General features: G+C 47.1%; 3 protein-coding genes and 1 long non-coding RNA gene across 8 annotated transcripts in view; 1 reads left to right on the top strand and 3 right to left on the bottom strand.

Annotated features, from left to right (window-relative positions):
- Positions 1–21,096, bottom strand: part of LOC122458276 — a 27,284-nt gene continuing 6,188 nt past the window's right edge. The window contains exon 3 of the long non-coding RNA XR_006278248.1: positions 1–172. This is a non-coding gene — a long non-coding RNA (uncharacterized LOC122458276). The remainder of the gene's footprint in view (positions 173–21,096) is intronic.
- On the bottom strand, positions 216–9,244 carry GPATCH3 (G-patch domain containing 3). The gene is made up of 7 exons (XM_038377783.2): positions 8,804–9,244; positions 7,316–7,746; positions 5,497–5,671; positions 4,144–4,203; positions 2,384–2,505; positions 1,809–1,936; positions 216–907 (listed from the first exon to the last, which is right to left on the bottom strand). Exons 1-7 carry the CDS (start codon positions 9,132–9,134, stop codon positions 694–696), a joined length of 1,461 nt encoding a protein of 486 aa, XP_038233711.1. The 5' UTR covers positions 9,135–9,244; the 3' UTR covers positions 216–693.
- The window catches only part of NR0B2 (nuclear receptor subfamily 0 group B member 2), a 15,016-nt gene continuing 5,350 nt past the window's right edge, over positions 11,431–21,096 (bottom strand). Inside the window, exons 1-3 of one of the 5 annotated variants that reach the window (XR_005289607.2) lie at positions 17,837–18,510; positions 16,391–16,474; positions 12,811–12,946 (exon numbers count right to left, since the gene is read on the bottom strand). Coding sequence is in view for 1 of the 5 variants with exons in the window: in XM_038377784.2 (XP_038233712.1) it covers positions 12,666–12,946; positions 13,804–14,347 (825 nt within the window). In the remaining 4 variants the exon portion in view is untranslated. The other 4 variants (XM_038377784.2, XR_006278246.1, XR_005289606.2 and 1 more) reach the window with 4 other exon arrangements.
- NUDC (nuclear distribution C, dynein complex regulator) overlaps positions 18,930–21,096 on the top strand; it is a 17,322-nt gene continuing 15,155 nt past the window's right edge. Inside the window, exon 1 of the mRNA XM_043506100.1 lies at positions 18,930–19,163. Within this exon, the coding sequence (XP_043362035.1) occupies positions 18,947–19,163 (217 nt within the window). The 5' untranslated portion in view covers positions 18,930–18,946. The remainder of the gene's footprint in view (positions 19,164–21,096) is intronic.

Below are 21,096 nucleotides of genomic sequence, written 5' to 3' on the forward strand. Positions count from 1 at the left end.
TGGAGAAGTGTGTAGTTAAATACATGTGGGTAAAAGGAGCACAAGTGCTAGGCACTGGAGAAGGGAGCAGAGCTTGAGGTGCACATCCTAGCCTGTGCTTTTACCCACTTAGTGTCAGGTGCTGTACAGAGAGGAAGCACAGCTAGTCTCACTACTACTATAGAAGTCTTCACTGTATTAAGTGCCAAAGATAAAATGAAGGCCACCAAAAAAAGTCATCTTGCCCCAGTAAATTTTTATTTGAGTGCAGTATAAATACCAGAGACTGAATGATGCTCTGAACCAGTAGTAAGTTTTCTAGAGAAAAGTTAGATTTTTTTCCTGCTTGCAGACCGTTCATCTGAAAACATCTCACTGCAGGAGCCTAAACAAAATGCTGGCTGCTTCACACAGCAGCCTTGCTTACAGTATTAGTGCTAACCTTCCCACTGCCAAACAAACAGGATCAAATACCTCAGCTGGGTGGCAGGGATACTGGGACCCCCTCCTAATAAAGGAATTGTTAAAACAGACTTGCATGCTACAGAAGAGTCTGGTATTTCTTCCAGAAAATATATTAACGTTTTGCTTAGGGTCAGACAGCAGGAGAAGTCAGCCTCCAGGTGAAAAGCAGCATGGAAGAGGCTGTTCTAATACAAAGTTCTGCTATTGCTCTAGTGAAGGAGTCCCAAAGTCTCCATTCAGCAGCAACTCTCATGAGGCACTGGGGCTCTGGTGAGCACTCTGAGTCGCTCGGACAAATGCCATGTCCTGTCTGTACTTCATGGCAGTGGGCAGCTGGCGCCGGAGTAGCTGGTCCCCATGGTCTACAGGCTGGGGCTCATCGTAGACTGTGGAGATGAGGATGGGGCCATCCCGGCAAGGCTTTTTCGGTTTGCTGAAAGTCGGCAGTTTCTCTCCATGGTACCTAGAGAAGAGTGGGCAGAGATCAGTGTGTCAGTGCATCATTGTTTAGGACATGAGAAATTGCTCTACGCTAGCCCGTATTTACCAAATACTAATAAAAGGAAGGGCCAGGCCCATGGTTAGAGCATGGGGACTAGGAATCTTAGTTCCTAGGTCCTGTTCCTGACTGGCACCAACCTCTAGGTATAGTTTCATTAACATGGCTCCAAAATGAGTGAATACCCGTTTTGCAGACCGTTAAGAGGCATGTTTGTAAAGTATCTGTATCGTATATAGAAGCAGAGAATCTGAAGAAGTTTAGGCATAAAACCTGAGCTGGCCAACTCAAAGCTGAGACAGAACAATTAATAACGTTTACTAGGTCTGCACATAGCATCTGTACCTGGATCAACTGTTTCCACACTCACTGGATCTGCCAAACGAGTACTGTAGGTACCACCCCCTCTAGGCTCTGCCACAGAACTTTAGTTTCCAAAAAAGTGTGCACACCCCATCACCAGCATCATTGCTGTCATTAGCCACATGTGTTTCAAGCTCCCCTATAAGGGAACAAAAACCGTTCACAAAGCACGAGCCAGAATAGATTCTCAAGCTTTGAAGGGACCATTACAGACAATCCAGGTATTGCTGGAGGACTGCTGAGTAGCAAAAACAAGGGTCCAAGATTCAGGACTTGATCTCACTTGAGCTGCACAGCCATAAGGACAGAAGCATATTCCATTCACCTCTAGATGGCACGAGTTGTATCAATACTCACATCAATGCTGCCTATAGAGACTGCTGCAGAACCCCAGAGACATTGCTTTTAGTTGTCAATTACCTACTACGTTTTACCTTTTGATATGGGGCCTTTGAGAGGCCCTGTGCACAAGCAAAGAACACCAGAAGTTTGTAGCACTTACCCCAATCCTCTCTTGCACTTGGGATGCTGACCCTCATTGTCCAACGCTTCAGCCATTCCAGAGTTGCTGCTCCCCAGACCCCGTCCCTCCATCCAGCCCTGCCTCTCCAACACCTTCCTACCAATACCCTGGAAGAGAAGAAACCACTCCACGTAAACCAGCATCAATTCTGGGAGTGAGTGGGCCAAGCTATTACACTGAGGTCAGTGACACACCAAGGTCAGGCTTCATAAACAGCCTCTGTTGCAGAGCCTTAATGAAGGCTAGTCAATCCTGGCCAAGCATCTTCTGCAGCTGTTAGAAATGCATTTCTAAAGCCCCCCAACCTTCCCAATATGCCACTAACTAAAACCCAGCTCCATGACACCTGCACTTTTACAGGGATTTATAAATAACTTTGAAAAATGACTTTGAAAATAACTTTGAAAAATGACTTTGAAAAGCCATCCTAAGAAGAAAAAAAAGTTTGCTAGTTAGTCCAAGTCCTGTAATTCTCTGTCATTTCAAGCCTCCTCTGGCCAACTATCGTTTGCCTCTGGCCCAGATACCACGAGCAGCACATGTTCTAGTGTTACCTTGGTATATTTCTCAAAGGTTCCAATCTGTTGCCCTGAAACATAGCCATCCTCCAAACCATCCCGGAGTCTCTGTTCCAAGCGCATCCGTATTGCATCACGGGCATCCTTATCACCTCCATCTGAGGACAAACATGAGACATAGCAGAACTTAAGGAGGGAGAGGAAAAAAATATTGCAGTCCCTTTCCCCCGAGACGAGTGGAGCTTCTGGCAGCTTCTTTTGCCAAGTCATGAATCTTGTTCCAACTATGTTAACCTCTTATTTCTCATTTAAACTATCTTTAAAAAGACAAGCTAAAACAGCAGAATCTTGAGAGGAAGGCACCTGGCTCCAAATGCAGGTTTTACAGGAAGTCAGATTTGAACAAGAGAATTTCATTAAAGAGTTTCAGAGACAAATCATTTGTTTTAAATTGGTGCATTCACCTGCAATGCTGGAAACTCAACAGCTTCATTTTATAGCAGTGGCTCTCAACCAGGGGTATGTATACTCCTGGGGATACACAGAGGTCTTCCAAGCAGTACATCAACTCATCTAGGTATTTGCCCTAGTTTTACAACAGCCTACGTAAAGAGCACTAGCAAGTCAGTACAAGCTAAAATTTCATACTATGACTTGTTTACACTGCTCTATATACTATACACCCAGGGGTTCTCAAACTGGGGGTCAGGACCTCTCAGGAGGTCACCAGATTATTACATGGGGGGGGTTGTGAGCTGTCAGCCTCCACCCTAAACCCTGCTTTGCCTCCAGCATTTATAATGGTGTTAAATATATATTAAAAAAGTGTTTAATTTATAAGCGGGAGTTGTTGCACTCAGAGGCTTGCTATGTGAAAGGGGTCATGAGTACAAAAGTTTGAGAACTGCTGCTATACACCAAATGTAAGTACAATATTTATATTCCAATGACTTATAATTGTATGATAAAAATGAAAGTCAGTAATTTTCCAGTAATAATGTGCTGTGACACTTTGTATTTTTAGGTCCGATTTTGTAAGCAAGTAGTTTAAATGAGGGGAAACTTGGGGGTATGCAAGACGAATCAGACTCCTGAAAGGGGTACAGTAGTCTAAAAAGGTTGAGAGCCACTGTTCTATACTACAGAAATCAAAACTGACGAGAACAGGAGTGAAGCCAGTTCACTAGTTTGGCAGTCCCAAGCACAATGCCTTGCTAAGTAGCCAATTATGCTCAGAGTTTAAAAGTTTCCTATTTCAATATTCTCAGGTGCTAATCTGGGAAGGTTTAGCATCCTGTCTTCTAGGAACACTCAATAAGACACAGTATTAGACTTTTCTGTTCTAAACTGTTGACTAACTATGTCCCTTTATAACCGTAATCTTCAGAGTCAAGACCTTGGAATATTATAGTTGGCAGTGCATGAGGAAAAGTCATTATGAGGTTTAACGTCTGCATCCCTGTACCAGAGAGGGTAAAACAGGAGGCTTTATACAAAGCATTAAATATCTCCCTCTTACCAAACTAGAGCCTCACTACACAGACTTCTGTTCAAAGGTCCCTGCCTATTTGAACTCGCTGTGGCTCCCAACTCCACTTAACGTTCAGATCCCTTGGGCCCCACAGGAGCCTGGTGGAGAGGCAGCCATGCTTCTCTGCATTCCTAGTTCTGGAGATGCTAGACATTTGAGCACGTTTCAGTTTAACTGCAGCCCCAGTGGGAGTGCAATGAGTCTTGCTGCTGGGCTGCCACCACCACCTGTACATATGGGAGATGGTGCATTTCAGCTCAGATACCTTTGTCATAGTAGATACTCATGTCCACATCCCAGTCATCTGCTGTCTGTTCATCAAAGTCTGTCAAGAGAAAAACAGTTTGTGGAAATTAGATAAAGGATCCGGGTCACGGGAGCAGCTTTTGTGTCAGAGGCATAGCCCTCCATCCAGCACAGCAGAAGTGTGTTAATATCCATATGCGGTGTTGTTGTAGCCCTGTTGATCTGAAGATTAGAAACAAGGTGGTGGAGGGAGTATCTTTTATGGGACCCACCTCTGCTGGTGAGAGATAAGCTTTGGAGCTTACACAGAGCTCTTGTTCAGGTCACAAGAGCTTCTTCATACCTGATCTGAGGAAGAGCTCCAAAGCTTGACTCTCACCAACAGAGGTGGGTCCAATAAAAGATATTACCTCCCCCACCTTGTCTGTGTTGAGACAACATTTGTGGGGTCTACAGAAAGACCTGCCAGGGGGATTGGGGATAGCATAACGAACCTTGTCTCCAGTCACTGGATCAAATCCAGCCCAGATTTGTGGTGTCTGAGGAGTAAGTTTTCCAAACAGGGTTGTAGTGCTTAAAGCCACAGAGGAGTTCACTCAGGGATGGTTCAGTGCTCACCGACCACTATTTGTGGTTATACCTGTTGGAACTGAATTTTCAGAAGTGGGCCCAAGTCTTGTTACCCCCAGTGCTGAGTCTGTGGCTTACGTAATCAGAGTTAGCACTCAGTCCCAGTCCAAGGGGACATATGTTTACATCCAAAAAAATACTCACCACTGCCAGCAAGAGTGCTAGTTATCTCAGACCAAGAATTCTGAATGGACACTGAAAACAAGCTGCCATCTCATCCCTAGCAGTCACCCTCCAGCTCAGGGAGGATGACCATTAGCAGAACAACATTTGGATGGGAGGAAACCTGCATTGCTTTTGTCTCCAGGGCTGCCAACATGGCATCAACACACCAACACTAAGTTTGCCGAGTACTTGAAAGATTCAGGACTTTTGAAGGGTACTTTGACTGCCTGGCTCCTATAAACTCTTTATAAAATATAACCTCTTCCACGTGAGGTACTGTGGACCAGTTGCTGACCATGTGGATGACCAACCAGAGAAAAAGGAAAGTCCTTCCTACAGATTACAACTTCTCTCCAATCTGTTTATAAAAGTGTGTCTAACTTGATTCCTATAAAACATACCCAGAGCTTCTCCCAATTTATTGCTGTAATTTGTAATCAAATCCTTTCGCAGAACACTTGATTATCGGATAACTTGCAAAGGTTCAACAACTGAGCCCTTGGTAAAAGGAGTTCATATTTAGATAACTACTGTGCACAAATGCCCCTCCCTCCCAGGAGGCCATGAGCAATATTACCTCCTTGCTCTTCCTGCCAATACTGAGCATCTGTGTAGAAGACCAGCCCAGAGCCTCCCTTCTCCCACTTCAGTTCAATCTCCTCTTCAAAGAGCTGCTCCTCCGTGCGTTCCTGATTGGTTACATCCTCATGCAGAGCCTCATGTCGTTCCCACTCCTCACACCTATCATCATCCTGCAAAGGAACAACTAAGAAGGTTGATACCAGTAAAGCTAGGGCACTTGCCCAGACTCAGTCTCCCCAGCTCCCATCATATCACCCACTCTCCAGTTGCCCTGCTGAATATGTTCTCTATAGAACAGAGGCATTTTGATCAATGCCCTCTATTTTGGGCACATCACCTGCAATTTCCAATCGCTGGCATTATCAGTGCTAGTCCCCTCACACCTCCACTGAGCAAGGCTTTTCAAAGTCAATTACCTTGGAGAGCTGGTGAAAGAGCTTAATTCCTCTCTTTCCACCCTAACCCCATTTATACATACACCATTTTATGAGTAAGGAATGCAGCAAGAGGACTTGCCACATGGCAAGTGAGTCAAAGTGGAGGTGGGTGTTTAAAAGTTCCAGCCTCCTGATCCTGTGCTCAGAACTCTATGCCAAGCCCATCAGAAGGGGTGAATTGCCACCCTGTAATCAGCTTACCATGGAGAACCACTTGGTTATGATAAAACAAGTTTTGCTATTAAGAGAACATGAAATACCACCGAAAACCTCATAGCCAGAGCTTAGCATATACAGATTAGTATTATTCATGCTTTATAATACAATTCTCAGATACAAGATACTATCTGTATGGTACTGTTACACAGATAGATATCAGCACCGCAGGAAGCAGCGGGATTCCCTCCCTGCTGTTTACAGGTACACCTCTACCCTAACATAACGTAGTCCTTGGGAGACCAAAAAAAAAAAAAAAAAATCTCACCACATTATAGGTGAGACCACGTTTTATCGAACTTGCTTTAGCTCCTTCCCCCGTTCCTTGTCCCCTGACCACCCCCTCCAGACACCCCCCATCCCTAATCACCCCCAGGACCCCACCCAACTCCCCACTCCCTGTCCCGACTGCTCAGACCCCTATCCACACACCCCACCCCGACAGGCACTCGCTGGCAGCAACAGAAAGCGGAGCAATGTGGCCTCAGCCTGCTCCACTCAACCACCCCCCAGCCACGGCTTTCCGCTTCCCACCACCGGTGAGCGTGGGAAGGTTGGGGAAAGGACGTCCTTTGCACTCATCAGTGGTGGGAAGCGGAGCGACGCGGCTCCAGCCTGCTCCACTTTCCTTGCCCTGGCCACAACCGTGTTGCTGGTGAAGGGGAGGGGGGGGGGAAGGAGGAGGAGAGAAAGGTCCCACACTCACTGGCAAAAGGAAGCGGAGCGCCGCAGCTGGCAAAGCGGAACAGGCTGCTCCGCTGCCAGTGGGGGGGGGGGGGGAAGAGAGGGAGGGATCCCTTTCCCCAAGCCCCCTCCCCCGAGCGACACAGCTGGGGCTGGGGCAAGAAAAGCGAAGCGGGCTGCTCCCAGCCCCCCGCTAATCCCTTGGGCCTCTCTGGGATTGCAGGGCCCCTAAAAGTGCCCCTCCACAGCTCCTGCATCCCAGACCCTGGTGTGGGGGGAGCCCCTGACCACCCTCAAGACCCTCTGCCCCTTATCCAACCCCTCAACCCTGGCCCGGCCCCTTTAACACACTGCTCAGAGCAGCGTCGGAGCTTTACTGTGTTGTATGCGAACCCCCATTATATCAGGTCACACTATATTGGGGTTGTAGAGGTGTCTATGGTTAGTCTTGCAATTTGACAGGAGAAAGTCACTTACATCATCTGAATGAGAATCTTTTGCTTCCTCCTTTCCTGGTCCTTCCCAGTCTTCCTCATCACTAGGTTGAGTCATCCCAGTTCTTGCCAGGAGTCCCTTTTCCATTGTGATCTCCTCCCCCATGTCTGTATAAACCAGGTCTTCTTGTTCAACAGTCTCAGTGTCCCGATATTTAAAGGGCACATTCCCATACCTGCGAGAGGATCCTGTCTTGGGGAATCGTAGCTGCAGTTTCTTAATAACTCGGGGAGGCAGCCTGCAGGCCTTGATCAGCTCCAGGAAGACTCTCAGAGGGGTTCCCACATTTCCATGGGGCATAAACACAGGAGGGTTCAGTTCAGGCAGCCACTTCAAGTCTGCCTGGGTAAACATTTCACTCTGGGTCTTATTATGAAGCTCCTTTTTAGTTTTATATGGGAACATGCCCAAACCTAAGAAAAATAAATAGTGGATTATCAAATCTGTGATTCTGTCTCAAAGAGCGCAGTTTCACCAAGCTAGAAATAGAAGGCAGACTAAGAAAGGGAGCCTGTGATACAGATTTTAACAAAGAGTTGCAGTAGACGATATGTCAGAGGGCTGTTCTAGTTTAAGAATCAAGCTATGAAAATATGTTGACTGAGAATTTTATCAGCCATTTGTTTCAAGCCTTTATAAGTCCATACCAATAGCAAGGTAGCACTGTTTTATGCAGCAGGCAAGACAGTTGTTTCTGGTCTTCAGTTACTCAAGGCATAACCAATACATCATTCTCTGAAGTATGCAATTGCTTTTGTGAAGTGTTCTACTACTGGAACCGCCAACCAGGTATCTATAGTTCAGCGCTCTTGTTTGCCAGATGAGCTTTCATACTTTGCAGCCAGAACACACGCTAGCTGTACTTGCACATAACAAGCCTGAAGTGCTTCCTCCCAGAAAGACACGTAACCCAACAAAGTACGTAGAGACTACTTTTTCCCCCGGAGGGTGGGTGAATTTTGCAGCTGCAATTCAGCAATCCCTCTGTCCTACTTCTACTCATTTTACCGCCCACTGATCTCTTTGTTGTGAACGCCATCCTTCCAACCCACAAAGAACTGGGTGGAACCCCTTGAGCTCCACAAGGAAGCTCACTAGCCATTTGGAGGGAAGAAACAGGGGCTACATAAACCATTTCCCCCAGGGGTTGAACCCACCACTTCTAGGCCACCGAGGCTCCTGCAAGCCTAGGAAGTAAACTACTTTCTGGGAAAAAGAAAAGGAGGACTTGGGACACCTTAGAGAGACTAACAAATTTATTTGAGCATAAGCTTTCCTGAGCTACAGCTCACTTCATCGCACGCATGGGAATGAAAGAAGGTAGAGAGGGGACTCGTACTTGCTTCCTCTCCCATCAGTAGGAGCCACTGCTTCACAGACTCCCCGGCTATCGTCAGCAACCCCCCTCCTCGCCCCCAAACGCCCCCCGCCTCTATTACCCTTTCAAGCCATCTCCCCCCAGCCCCGTACCTGTGTCCGGGGAGACTCGGACCCTGCGGATCACACAGCGGCCGGGCAGCCCGTCGCCCTGGGCATCCAGCCAGCGCTTGCCCGAGTACATGCGGACCAGCCGCCGGGCCTGGCCGAGCCGCACCGCGACCAGGCAGCAGCAAGTGGCCGGGCCCGGGGGGTCGCCGCGCTCGGGCCGGTGCCGGTAGTGGAAGCAGAGGAAGCCGCCGGCCTCGGCGAACTGGCTGAAGTAGGAGCGGAGCTGGGCGGAGCGGAGCGCAGCCGGGATGCGGCTCACCAGGCAGTAGCGGGCAGGGCCCCAACCGGGCTCAGAGCTCCCGAGCGACGCCATCTTCAACCCCCTGGGCCGAGGTCACGTGAGCAGCGCCGCGGGGGAGGGGGCGGGTCGATGCAGACACGCATCTCGCGAGATGGGGCGATTACGTCACTAGCAGGGACGACGTCATCCTATTTCAAGGGGGCAGGGATAGGGGTTCATGCCCTTGGCGCACATTGATGATGTCACAACAGTGGCACAGCTGGGTGACCCTATGGCCCAGCGGTATGACCTCAGCCTCCTATTAGGAATATGCCCCAGCATATGAACATCATATCCTCATGGGAGCCCCGGGGGCCTGGAACATCCTCAGTTTAGGATCTGTGCATGTGCCTCAGTGTTTCCAACTCTAGTGATTTTTATCGCAAGACTCATGGTAATTGGTGTTTTTTCTTAAACCCCCAGCTCCTGGAGTCATGTGAGGCTGTCAGCTTTCTTGAAACAAAAACCAAAGCAACTAGCCCTTGTGGTTGCAGAAAAAAGCTTGACAGCGTGACCTGGGTGCAACCTAAAGCTTAAAAACACAACAGGTAAATAAAAAGAACCCACATGGATTATTTTAAAATCTTGTATTTAAGGTGATCTCATGATTCTGGGGTCATGACTCTTTTTTTTTTAAAGCTTGGGGTTGGCAGTACTGGGAGCTGAAATCAAAGAAAAAAATGACCAGACAAAACAGGGAGCAACCAGAAACTACAAGCAGAGCCTTGTAGCAACCCCTGTTGTGAACAGACAGCAGAGGATGCTGATGCTTTTTTAGACCTTTGACAAAATGGGCCCTGTATTAGCAGGTGTATCTGTGGTAATGACATTGTTTATTATGTCCTATGCCAGTGGTTTTCAACCTGTGGTCTGCAGACTCTCAGGGGTCTGCAGACCATGTCTAAGAGCCACGAAAGGATGTCATTACCATAGAACAGTGGCTTTCCACCTGTGGTACCTGGACCCCTGGGCGTCTGCAAACTGTGTTTACAATTTCCAAAGCGGTCTGCACCTCCTTTTGAAATTTTTTAGGGGTCTACAAATGAAAAAAGCTTGAAAACCACTGATGTATGCTATAACTCACGCATTCATCAGTTCCTTACATGCTCAATAAAATAATAATAAAACAACCATCTGGCGACTGGTGTGGACTGTCTGAAATCACTTAATGGGTCTCAGCTCAGTTCCCAGTGGAACGTGGCCACAATACTAAGCCACCGGCACAATTGGCACAATTAATCCCCAGTTAATCACCAGGCTCTGCAGAGAGGCCAAACACTGAATGGACATGCATCCGATGAAGTGAGCTGTAGCTCACGAAAGCTTATGCTCTAATAAATTTGTTAGTCTCTAAGGTGCCACAAGTACTCCTTTTCTTTTTGCGAATACAGACTAACACGGCTGCTACTCTGAAACCTGAATGGACATGGAGCCTGAACTTTATTTTCACTGCTAGTGCCCGGGAGCTAAATTTTGAGGTGTGTTTATGTTGGGGGCAGGGGTAGGGACCACCCACATTATGTTACACCCAACTAAGGTTCCCTGAGACTAACACCTACTTACACCCAACTCTTCCACATCAGTTCTGAATCTGGCCCACAGTATACAGATTATACAGGCCATGTCTATACTACAGCCACTACAGCAGCACAGTTAGGGCATTGGAGCTGTGTGTCTGTAGCGCCGTAGTGTAGATGCTTCCTACATAGAGGGAAAGGGTTTTTCAGTCAATGTAGGTAACCCATCTTTCTGAGAGGCAGTAGCTAGGTCGAGAGAAGAATCCTTCTGTCAATATAGCCGTGCCTACACCAGGGGTTAGGTCTACCTAACTACAGTGCTTAGGGCACAACATTTTTCAAATCCTGTGCAACGTAACCAGGTTGATCAAAGTTTCATGTGTTGACCAGGCCTAACGGAGTCTAGTGTTGCAGCTGCGCCACTATAGATTTTCTAATGTAGACACCCTAAGTGAGTGTCAGGGAATCTCGTTTACATATCACTTCAGAACCTGGCCCAATGCCTTCACCGTGGGATTGAGATGTGATTGGTGAAGGGAAGCACCATAGGGGAAAAGTTGCAATTCTGCTTCCTGTGATTTTCCTGTTCAGTCTCCATCGCTATTAATCAGACACCTTTCCTCAGCAATATTTATGTACAACATTAATTTTGTTTTGCAGTTTAAGATGACAAAAGCTGTCAAGACAGGATGCATTTTTGAGGGAATTTTCTGGAGACTGTGCCTCATCCCATTTGAATCATCTTTGGGTTCTCAAACCTGTGGCAGACTTTTCTAAGTTTCAGTAAAATGCAACATGCACCAATGTTTCCAAAACAGAACCACCATTTTCTAAAATGTAATACATTTTATTTAAAAAAAATAATTTACTGAATTTTATATACAAATCACAGACTAACATCCACTCACAAAATACTGATGTCTGAACTCTGTGCAAAGGCTGTTTTCTTTGTGTAGATCAGCACCTAGTATGGGGGCGGGAGCAACCAGTAGTCTAGGAAGCAGACACTCAGCTACAGAATGGTCTGTGCAACCATTGCAGCTCCTCCTCTATAGCGTGTATCTAGGTATCACTCACTGTTACACAAATGGACATAAGCTCACCAGCCCTACCTCTTCTTAATACTGTCTGTTTGAAACAGGGATAGATGTTTTATGGCTACTTCTCTAAGATTCCCAGGCACTTAGTTAACCAGTCACACAATATGCACACAGGTACTATATAAGGGCCTGATTCCACAATACTTGGTAGCACTGATTCCATTCACTCTCAGTACTGCTCAGCGTGACTACAGTTTGCAGAATTAGGCCCGTATGTATGCATAGACTGTGATGGTGAAATCCTGGCCTCACTGAAATCAATGGCAGAAAGGGCTGAGATTTGACCCTGAATCACAAAATTTGGATCATGCTCTAATCCAATGTGTTGTGTATTGCAGGCCTGTTTTCAAAGGTGCTAAGTACCCACAGAATCCATTGAGCATGGCAGGCAGAGTGAGGGCTGAGCACATCTAAAGATCAGGTTATGTGTGTGTAACAGAGGCTTTCTATGGCAATTTTATCCTTTAAAATGGTAAGACTCCATTTAGTTCAAAGCCCTGGTTTCAATCCCCTCCTTTCTCAGATAAGTGCTTCTCTGACCGGATTATTTCTCAGGGAAAATGTCAGCGCAGAGGATTATTTTGTATGGAATGTTTTAAGGACATTGGTCATGCTTTATTCACGTTACTGTGCAGTGAAATAGTAGCATCACACACACTTCAGAAACGACTTGGCTTTATGAGTCCAGTATGTACAGGGGCTGATGTCTGCTGTAAACAAATGCTAAATAAGAGTTACATTCTTAAATGTTTTGTGCCTTAGCTGAGATTTTCAACTGCTCAAGCTGTTGCCTGAGCCCAAGTGAAATATAAACACAAATCCAGGTGTCTGCAAGTCCACAGTATCTTTCTCACTAAATCCCCACTCCCAGATTAACATTACCGTCCCTTGAAACTCAACTCAATCCTCAGGAGGTGCATGTGAGAGTGGCCGCTGAATCGGATCTCTTAGGAAACTGTGTGTGATGAAAGAGTCAGTCGCCTGCTGGTTATTTCGTATAGCATTTCAGTGATCACTTCAATAACGTCTGCATTGCCAATGATCGGTTGAAAGAAGAGATTGGTGATAAGTGCAGGAGGAATGGACCTCAAGGTGGAGGCAATCAGCAAGATGCGGGCAAAGCGGCCCTTGTCCTCTGGGTGGAGGGGCACTAGGACTTCTCGGAGCGCTCTCTGTGCTTCCCGTTGGAGGCTCTCAATGTACAAAGAGGCCCTGAGACCTGGGACATCTATGGAGAGAGAAACAACAGGAAATACAAGTTAAAGTTGGACTTAGCTGGGGAAGCCTCAGCCCCAGTTTCTTACCATGCATGTGCCTCTGCTGAAGGCTGGCTAGGCACTACGGCTAGCGAGTCACAATCAATTTCTACGGACCGCACACAGGCACAGGTAGAGAAATATATACGCCTCCTTAGCACGTATTCATGCCTTCCAAGGACCCTAAAGTACTTCACTAACTCATACATGCAGCACCACTGAAATGCAGCCACTTCTGGGGTGGAGAGCACCAGTTCTTTAACAGCGTGTAACACAACAAGGGAGGCGAAATATTGATCAATGAAGCCAGGGCAAACCCCAGCTCTAGGAAAACATGTCCTAACATCCTATTGTCCCTGAAGGATATGCAAGATCTCCATTTTAAAAGTCTTATTTAAAATATCCCCTTCCCTCTTTGCACACAGTAAACTGCGTAGGACTCAGTTTATCTGCCTTAGAAAGATGAAGAACTGAATCAACCCTGTTAGGATTTGAGAGACTGCAAACCTAATGAGCCATTCCTATCAGCATAGTTGACTCCGAGATCTATGAGTTAAAGCAGGTGACTGAGTGGGGAAAGTCACTTACAGCCTGAATTCCAGAAGTCAATGGGAGCTGGAGATGCTCAGCACCTCTGAAAATTAGCCCCTAAAATGCTCTGTGCCTCAGTTTTCCTGTCTGTAAAATGGGGATACTTCTTCCAGCTTGTAAAGTGATTTGAGCTCCCTGGATGAATGGATAGACAGACAGATATTCCTTGCTAGATGCTACTGTGTGCCATGCCTTCTCTCCCTGCCGATGGAAAGTTGTGTGAGGATTAGGCACTCACCAGGGTTAAAGAGAATGGCTCCTTTCAGGTAAGCATATTCCTTAGGGCTCAGGTCCAGGCTCCAGAATGTGTTAAGGCAGCACTGCAGCCGCTGCACCCCGGCTAGGCTGGGCTGTGTCCTCTCAGGCTCCTGTCTCTTACTCTGGCCATCAAGGAGAATCCTCTTGAGCATGCTAGGGGCTGGGGTTTCTATCACCTCGAATGTTACCATCTCCTGAACCAGCCCCAGAATGAAGAGGGGAGCCCAGCAGCTGTCCAGAAGCAGCAACTGATCTCCCCGGGGAAGCAGCTGGAAGGAGGGCAGGTTCTTCATGAAGCTGACCGTTTTCACAAGGACATCAGAGGCTGCCTGGCAGGTGACCTGGGGTGTTTGAAGGCAGACGGTGCGACGTTTCTGGCACAGGCAGCGCTGCTGGGATGGGTTATGGCTGCCCCAGTTGTGGTTCAGGTTCTGGCTCAGGAGAGTATAGAGGATGGCGTTTCGGTTCTCCTCACTTTGGCACTGGCACCTCTCATAGTCCAGGTCCATGCTGCATGTAGTCATTGCTGAGACTGGCAAGCGGATCCTGTCAGGTCCCAAGGAGGATGAAACTCTTGTGCACCTGGCCAGATGGATCTGTGAGCACGACCAGTCCCTTGCAAATGCTGCTGTATCAATCAAAGCTCTCTGACTGCAGCCTGCTTCTCCCAGCTCAGTAGCCCTTCTCACCTCCTTGGCTGTTATTCCTTGCTCTATTTATAAGACTCTGTGATGAGTGAAACACCCCCTTAGCAGCCTTGACCTCTCTTTGACTGAGCAGCATTCATTGAAAAACAACTCGACCCTGGACTGATTGGCTAGGGAAGTGGGGCCTCCACGTGGTGCTGATAAGAGTTTTCTCAATGAAAGTGCCAGCTGGGACCAGGAGGATGGGACAGGATTGGGATGACAGATTGAGTTGCCTTCTTATCTGGATTACCCAAACAGTATAAACAAAGTCATTAACCTAGCCCGTACCATGGCACCAAGGCCCCAGATGTAATCAGGCAAAACTATATGACAGGTGTCATTGCCAAAGAGCGCACACACACACACACACACACACACACACACACACACACACCCCTTGTCTGGAGCAAGAGACCAGTAGCAAAACAGCCTGTAAACTCTGGCCTTGGAAAGAGCGACCTGGAAGTCATTTTATCCGCGGGTTGTTTGTTTAACCTTGTTGACAACAGGCTGCCGTTGTTGAAGATAAAGAAAAGAAACCCAACGAACTACAAAGGACATCTTTAGTACTCAGAGGAAGGCTGGAGCCTCAGATATCTTGTGTATTTCAGGAAGGGGGAAATACAGGGGAGTATGATAGTCTTTTTACTTTTTGTCTTGATTTCCCTGGAGATTTCATCAGTTTATAGACAGGAATTGCATTAGACACAGATTAGATACATGGATTGATATGTCTTCACATTTCAAGGAGTGCCATGACTCAGACAAATTTCTAGGGCAGGAAGAAGTCACTTAGTTTAAACCCCATCCCATCCAGGCTCCTGGAGCCCAATCCTAAAGAACATGAAAGAAGAAAGAGCCATGCTGTCTAGTTCCTTGCCTTAGTGAGTGGGAGGGAAGCAGCTGGGAAAGCTAGGTGGGAATACAGAGCAGGACCTAATGGAGTGAAGAAAGAGGTAGGTGACATGTTTACAAGGGAGCAGAAGACATCCACTTCCCCAGTGCAGGGCAGAGGGGAACTTTTTGTCACTAGAGGTGCCCAGTGGAGATCACCAAACTATGAAAAGTCTTAGGAAAATAATGACTGCTGGCCCCCTTCTCCCAATGGTAAACGGTGTCATTTTCATGTTAAAAGATTCATTTAGACAGGTTGAGTCACGGGCATCTGTCCACCAGACCGCATTGTAAGTAGTAAAGGGTTGATTTGAGCTCTCATTGATTTACTCTCTGCATGAAATTAGAATAAAATAAGATCAGCACTTCTGTCCCCAGATGTCTTGCTATATGATCAGTGCCAGAATCCACATATCTCACTGTGGAATTAAAACCAGGATAAGAGAGCTAGAGGAAGGTCTGGGTTACATAAGAGCTATTATGATCAGATCAGGCAGAACTGAAGAGAAAGCCATCTAAGATGGCATATCTTTGGAGAAAGGGCTGCAAACCTGCCTAATCAGATGTTCTGTGACCAGAGTTAGCATTTAGCAAAAGAAAGAAAAATTGACTGCTCTTTCAGGAGTCCTGCAACCTAGGCAAGCTTTATAGCTCTCTACCTCTAGCAGCAGGATCAGAGGGGGAGGTGTCATGCTTCTGGAGTGGTTCATGACCATGAGTGCCAACCTCAGGGGAGACTGTCAAAAAGCAGACAAACACCCCAAACCGGTTGTATGTTCAATAATTAAATTTCACCAACTCAGTAACAAATGTGAACTCCTGAAGCACTATAACAATCTTACCATGGAGTCCCAGACAGTCCCCTTGGGCACTCCAGTCTATCTTGCCACCCAGACAAGCTGGACTGAGTGATAGTTGGTTGCCATACACCAAAGATCACAAAAGATTCAGGTTGTTTCCAGTCCCAAGAGACCAGTCACTTACCCCAGGTCAATTTGTATTTCAGATCTTACACCAAAGATAACACTTGTAGCCAATCCTATAGTAAACTAATTAAGGATTCATTAACTAGGAAAAAGAAAAAAAAAGAGTTATTTGCAGGTTAAAGCAGGCAACATATATACATACATGAGTTACAGTCTATGGTTTCAAAGGTGACAGAGATGTAGTAATCTGTCAGAACCAAATGTCTTTTAGGGCTAACCCAAGTTGACCCCGAGGATCTCTCCTAATTTCCTAGCTCCAGCCCTTTAGAGTCCAAACAGCAAAGAGACAACGAATTTTTGTGCCAGCTATCTATATTTCCTTTCATAATCCAAGTTGATGAGACGAGCTTCCTTGCACATAGCACCTTCATAGGTGTGAGAGGAACATTAACCCAGTCTTTGTATCGTGATGTTTCACAATGGTCCACTTAGTTTTGATAGCCCTTCTTGATGGGTGGGGGAACCACTCCTCCTGCATGGGTCCAGAAATTCAGAGCAACATTTTACAGCTATATAGCAAACTGACATATTATATTATATGGGATAAAGACATTACAAAGATTAATGCATACAGCAATTTACAAGCATTTTATAGAAACTAAACACGTCTTTAAAAGTCTAACACCTATCTTGAATAATACTAACATACAGGTGATAATAGTTTTTCCACCGAATGCATCCGATGAAGTGAGCTGTACCTCACGAAAGCTTATGCTCAAATAAATTTGTTAGTCTCTAAGGTGCCACAAGTACTCCTTTTCTTTTTTGCGAATACAGACTAACACGGCTGCTACTCTGAAACCTGTTAAATACATACAGGACACTGGGCCACCTTTGCAAAATGTGCCATGGAACTGTTAGTTCACAATGGTCAGGACCTCAGTTTTACATTTCATCCTAAAGATGGCACTTCCAGCAGCACAAGACCTCCTAATACCATACTGGAACATTAGCTCAGAACTGCTTCAGAAGGAAGAGCTCCATCTTCTGAATCACAATCACCACTAAGAATCCTGAATTCCACATTACTCCACATCATCTCCAAGTAACCCTAACATAGATATTTTCTTCAATATGATACATACATGTTGCTTAATTTTTTCAGCCCTGGATTTAGAAGATCGAATAGCAATTGATTTGTGAGTGAAATATAAGAACCTACTTAACCAACTATTTCAGCTTTTCTCTCCCCTCCAAAATCTGAGCAACCGACAAGATGAGGAAACACAAACACAAATTTCACCCAAAGGAGTACCTCCACATTTCCAAACTCCTTCTAACCTCTATTTGAACTGCACTTACAGCACATTGTTGGATGTCATTTTTACAGCAGCTTTCATGCTGAAGGCTCCCACAGCAGTCGATAGTCAGCACATATTGTATTCAACAGTGAGTGGAAAGGAGATTCTGGCTAAGGACAGTGAGACAAATCCACAGTTCTTACCGAAAGTGCAGATTGAAAGGGCCTTATGACCTGATTTTCAGATGGGCTGAGCACTCAGTGACACATCGGGTGTCGCTTAAGAGAATGATCTGTCTTTCCAGCCCTCAGTCATGAAATTGGTCTGGGTTACTAACAGCAACATGAAAAGGAGTACCCGTGGCACCTTAAAGACTAACAAATTTGTTAGTCTCTAAGGTGCCACGGGTACTCCTTTTCTTTTTGCGAATACAGACTAACACGGCTGCTACTCTGAAACAGCAACATGGTAAGAGTTAGGAGCCATTTCCTCTAGTGACTATAGTGATACCGTCCTTTATCGACAGCAGGCTGTTTGACCATTGAAGTGGATGCATCAGCTTGGTCATGTGTTTGCTGCTCCTGGTGTTTTTCATGGTGATTAGAGACAGGAACATGTTACTTCCTTCCCTCAGTATGCAAGCTTGTCATCAGCAATCTGGCTGCCCTCAAGCAACAGAGAGTTGTCTTCCTTGGTTTTGCTTCTTTGCCCTTGGTTCCACGTGGGAGGCTGACCTATCCTTTGGAGGCACTTGAGAAGCTCTGGTTTAAACATTGCCTCAGAGCATTTGCAACCCAGACATCAAGGCTGCCGGGCCTGTGAGGAGAGGGAAAGGAAACAGGCTCCCCTAGTCACTACCCAAGTGGAATGAGCAGAAAGTGTGGTACCCCTCCCCCCATAGCCCTCCCTTGGTAGGTAGCATAGCACCCCGCCCCGCCCCCCCTTCAGCCCCCATGACGCCCTCCCAGGAACATGGAGTCCCATAACCTCTCCCTTTTGATCACCAAGGCCCGTGACTTCCTCCCCTGTGACCCCATCACAGGCATCTAGCACCATGCCTCTCCCTTTGACCCTAATACAGTAGCCCCCCAGACACCCTAGGGCTCCCACCCCCAGAACAGGACCCTTTACCCCCTTACGCCCCTATAACGCCTGTACCTTTGCCCTCCGCCCTTGGTGACTAAACGCGGCCCTGCGCAGATATTTTCTGGAAGGCCCCTGACGTTGTCAGTAACCATATAAACCAACGCCAAGCGCCGAGGCTCCCGCCTCGTCTCCGTGGATTGGCCGCGGGGACAGCCAATCACTAGCGGATGGGGGGGACTTGGGCGCGAGGATTGGCTGGCGGCTCAGCGGCCGCGTGGGGGCGGGGTTTCCGGTTCCGGTGTGAGGGGCTGAGGCACCGCACCGGCGGCGGCGGCGGCGGCGGGATAATGATGGGGCCGAGCGCGGCGGATGCGGCGGAGCAGGAGGAGCGCTTCGATGGATGCTGTTGGCCATGGCCCCGCAGCCACCAGGGCGGCGTGCTGGAGTAACGCCCGGGATGGACGCGCTCGTCAGGCCGCCCCTCCCCCCACCTTTCGACTCTTCCCCCCTGAGCTCCTAACTCTGTTCCGGGGCCGCGTGAAATGGGAACGGGGGCGGGCCGAGCTGGCCGCTGGGGGGGGGGGATGCAGGGCTCACCCCACCCTGGTTGGGAGCCCCCTGGAGATGAGTCTGGATAAAGCTTGTGATAGCCCCAGCTCCGGTGCACGTGCTCTGGTGGCTGCATTAAGCCATGTGGTTCTCCCCCCGGCCCCCACCCCCCCCGGTATCTGATGCGCCCGTTATTTCCCCGTCCTGCCTACGTACTTTGGTAGGGAAACGGTGATTCTTAATAAAGAGGAAGGGGTCGGTATGGTGCTTGTGTCCTGGCTGTGCGGCTGGGGTAGTCGTTCAGAGGCATGCGTGCTCCTGTTGGTCACCAGAGGTTGCCGTGTTGCTGTTTGCCAGCAGCCTCCACACATGTTGTTATTGCTTCCCCTGGAGTCCCCAGGACTCGGGGTGCCTGGGGTAATGGCTGGAAGACATTGACTTGAATGTATTTCTTAGTTAATATGGTGCCATTGACACGTATGGGCTTTCATAGCCAAGACGACAAAATCCACACCATGTTACAATTTCAATAGACAAAATACAAGCAAAGGGATGTAATATAAAGTAAGGTGAATGAGTAGCTATATTTAGAGAACAAGGTGGGTGAGGGAATCTCTCTTCTTGGACCCAACTCTGTTTAGTGAGAGAAAAAAGCTCTGGAGCCACACAGACCTCTTCTTCAGGTCTGGAAATGATATATCCCAGTTCAGTAACATGATATTAGCTCACCACTTTGTGTCTCTAATATCCTGGTGACCAACACCAGCTGCATTACATATATTAGTAGTTATATGGCAGGTTCTTGTTTGTCACGCATGTCATGGAGTCCTATCCCTGGAGGGTTGTGACCCTAAGACAACCATATTGAGTCAGACCTATGGGTTTGTCTGCTCAGTATCCTATTTCTAACGTGATTGGTGCCAGGTACTTCAGAGGGATGAATAGAACAAGGCAATTTATCAAATGATGCATCCCATCATCCTGTCCCAGCTTCTAGCGTCGCAGCCCTGATGGCAAGCAAAATTGTTAAACATGAGCCGTTTCTTTGGCCACAGAGACTTCTTTACTGACAATCACCCTAAAATGTTATGACTGTTACATGGTGTTTCAAATGACCTAGGAAGATAAATAGGATGGCGAGGTTACCATGGGTTTCAGGATCAGTCCCTGCCCACATCAGTCAGGGAAACCATAGCAGCAACAGCACTTCCTACTGACATCGTATAGCTTTTAGCTGAGGTGTGGGTAGGATTTAGTCTCAGTGAGCACTATTTTCCTTTCCTCTCCCTTTTCCCTCTCTTGCAGAAATTGCCATGCTGAAACATACCAATATAGTCTAGTCTTGTCATATGTCAGATGTCTGGGGACCTGCCAAATTAAAGGTCCATTTTGGTCATTTTCACATTCATAGGATTTTAAAAATAGTAAATTTCAGCTATTTAAATCATGGTGTTGTAATTTAAGGGGTCCTGATCCGTAAAGGAGTTGGGGGGGTTGCAAGGTTATTGTAGAGGGGAGGGTACTGCTACCCTTGCTTCTGGGCAGCTGGAGAGCGGCAGCTGCTGGCTGGAAGCCTAGCTCTGAAGGTAGAGCCACCTCCAGCAGCTGCACAGAAGAAAGGATGGCATAGTATGGTATTTAGAGTAGCAGCCATGTTAGTCTGTATTCGCAAAAAGAAAATGAAATGCATCCGATGAAGTGAGCTGTAGCTCACGAAAGCTTATGCTCTAATAAATTTGTTAGTCTCTAAGGTGCCACAAGTACTCCTTTTCTTTTTGCATAGTATGGTATTGTCACCCTTACTTCTGTACTGCTGCCTGCAAAACTG

Source organism: Dermochelys coriacea, chromosome 19 (genome assembly GCF_009764565.3).
Source record: "Dermochelys coriacea isolate rDerCor1 chromosome 19, rDerCor1.pri.v4, whole genome shotgun sequence".
Lineage (NCBI taxonomy): Eukaryota > Metazoa > Chordata > Testudines > Dermochelyidae > Dermochelys > Dermochelys coriacea.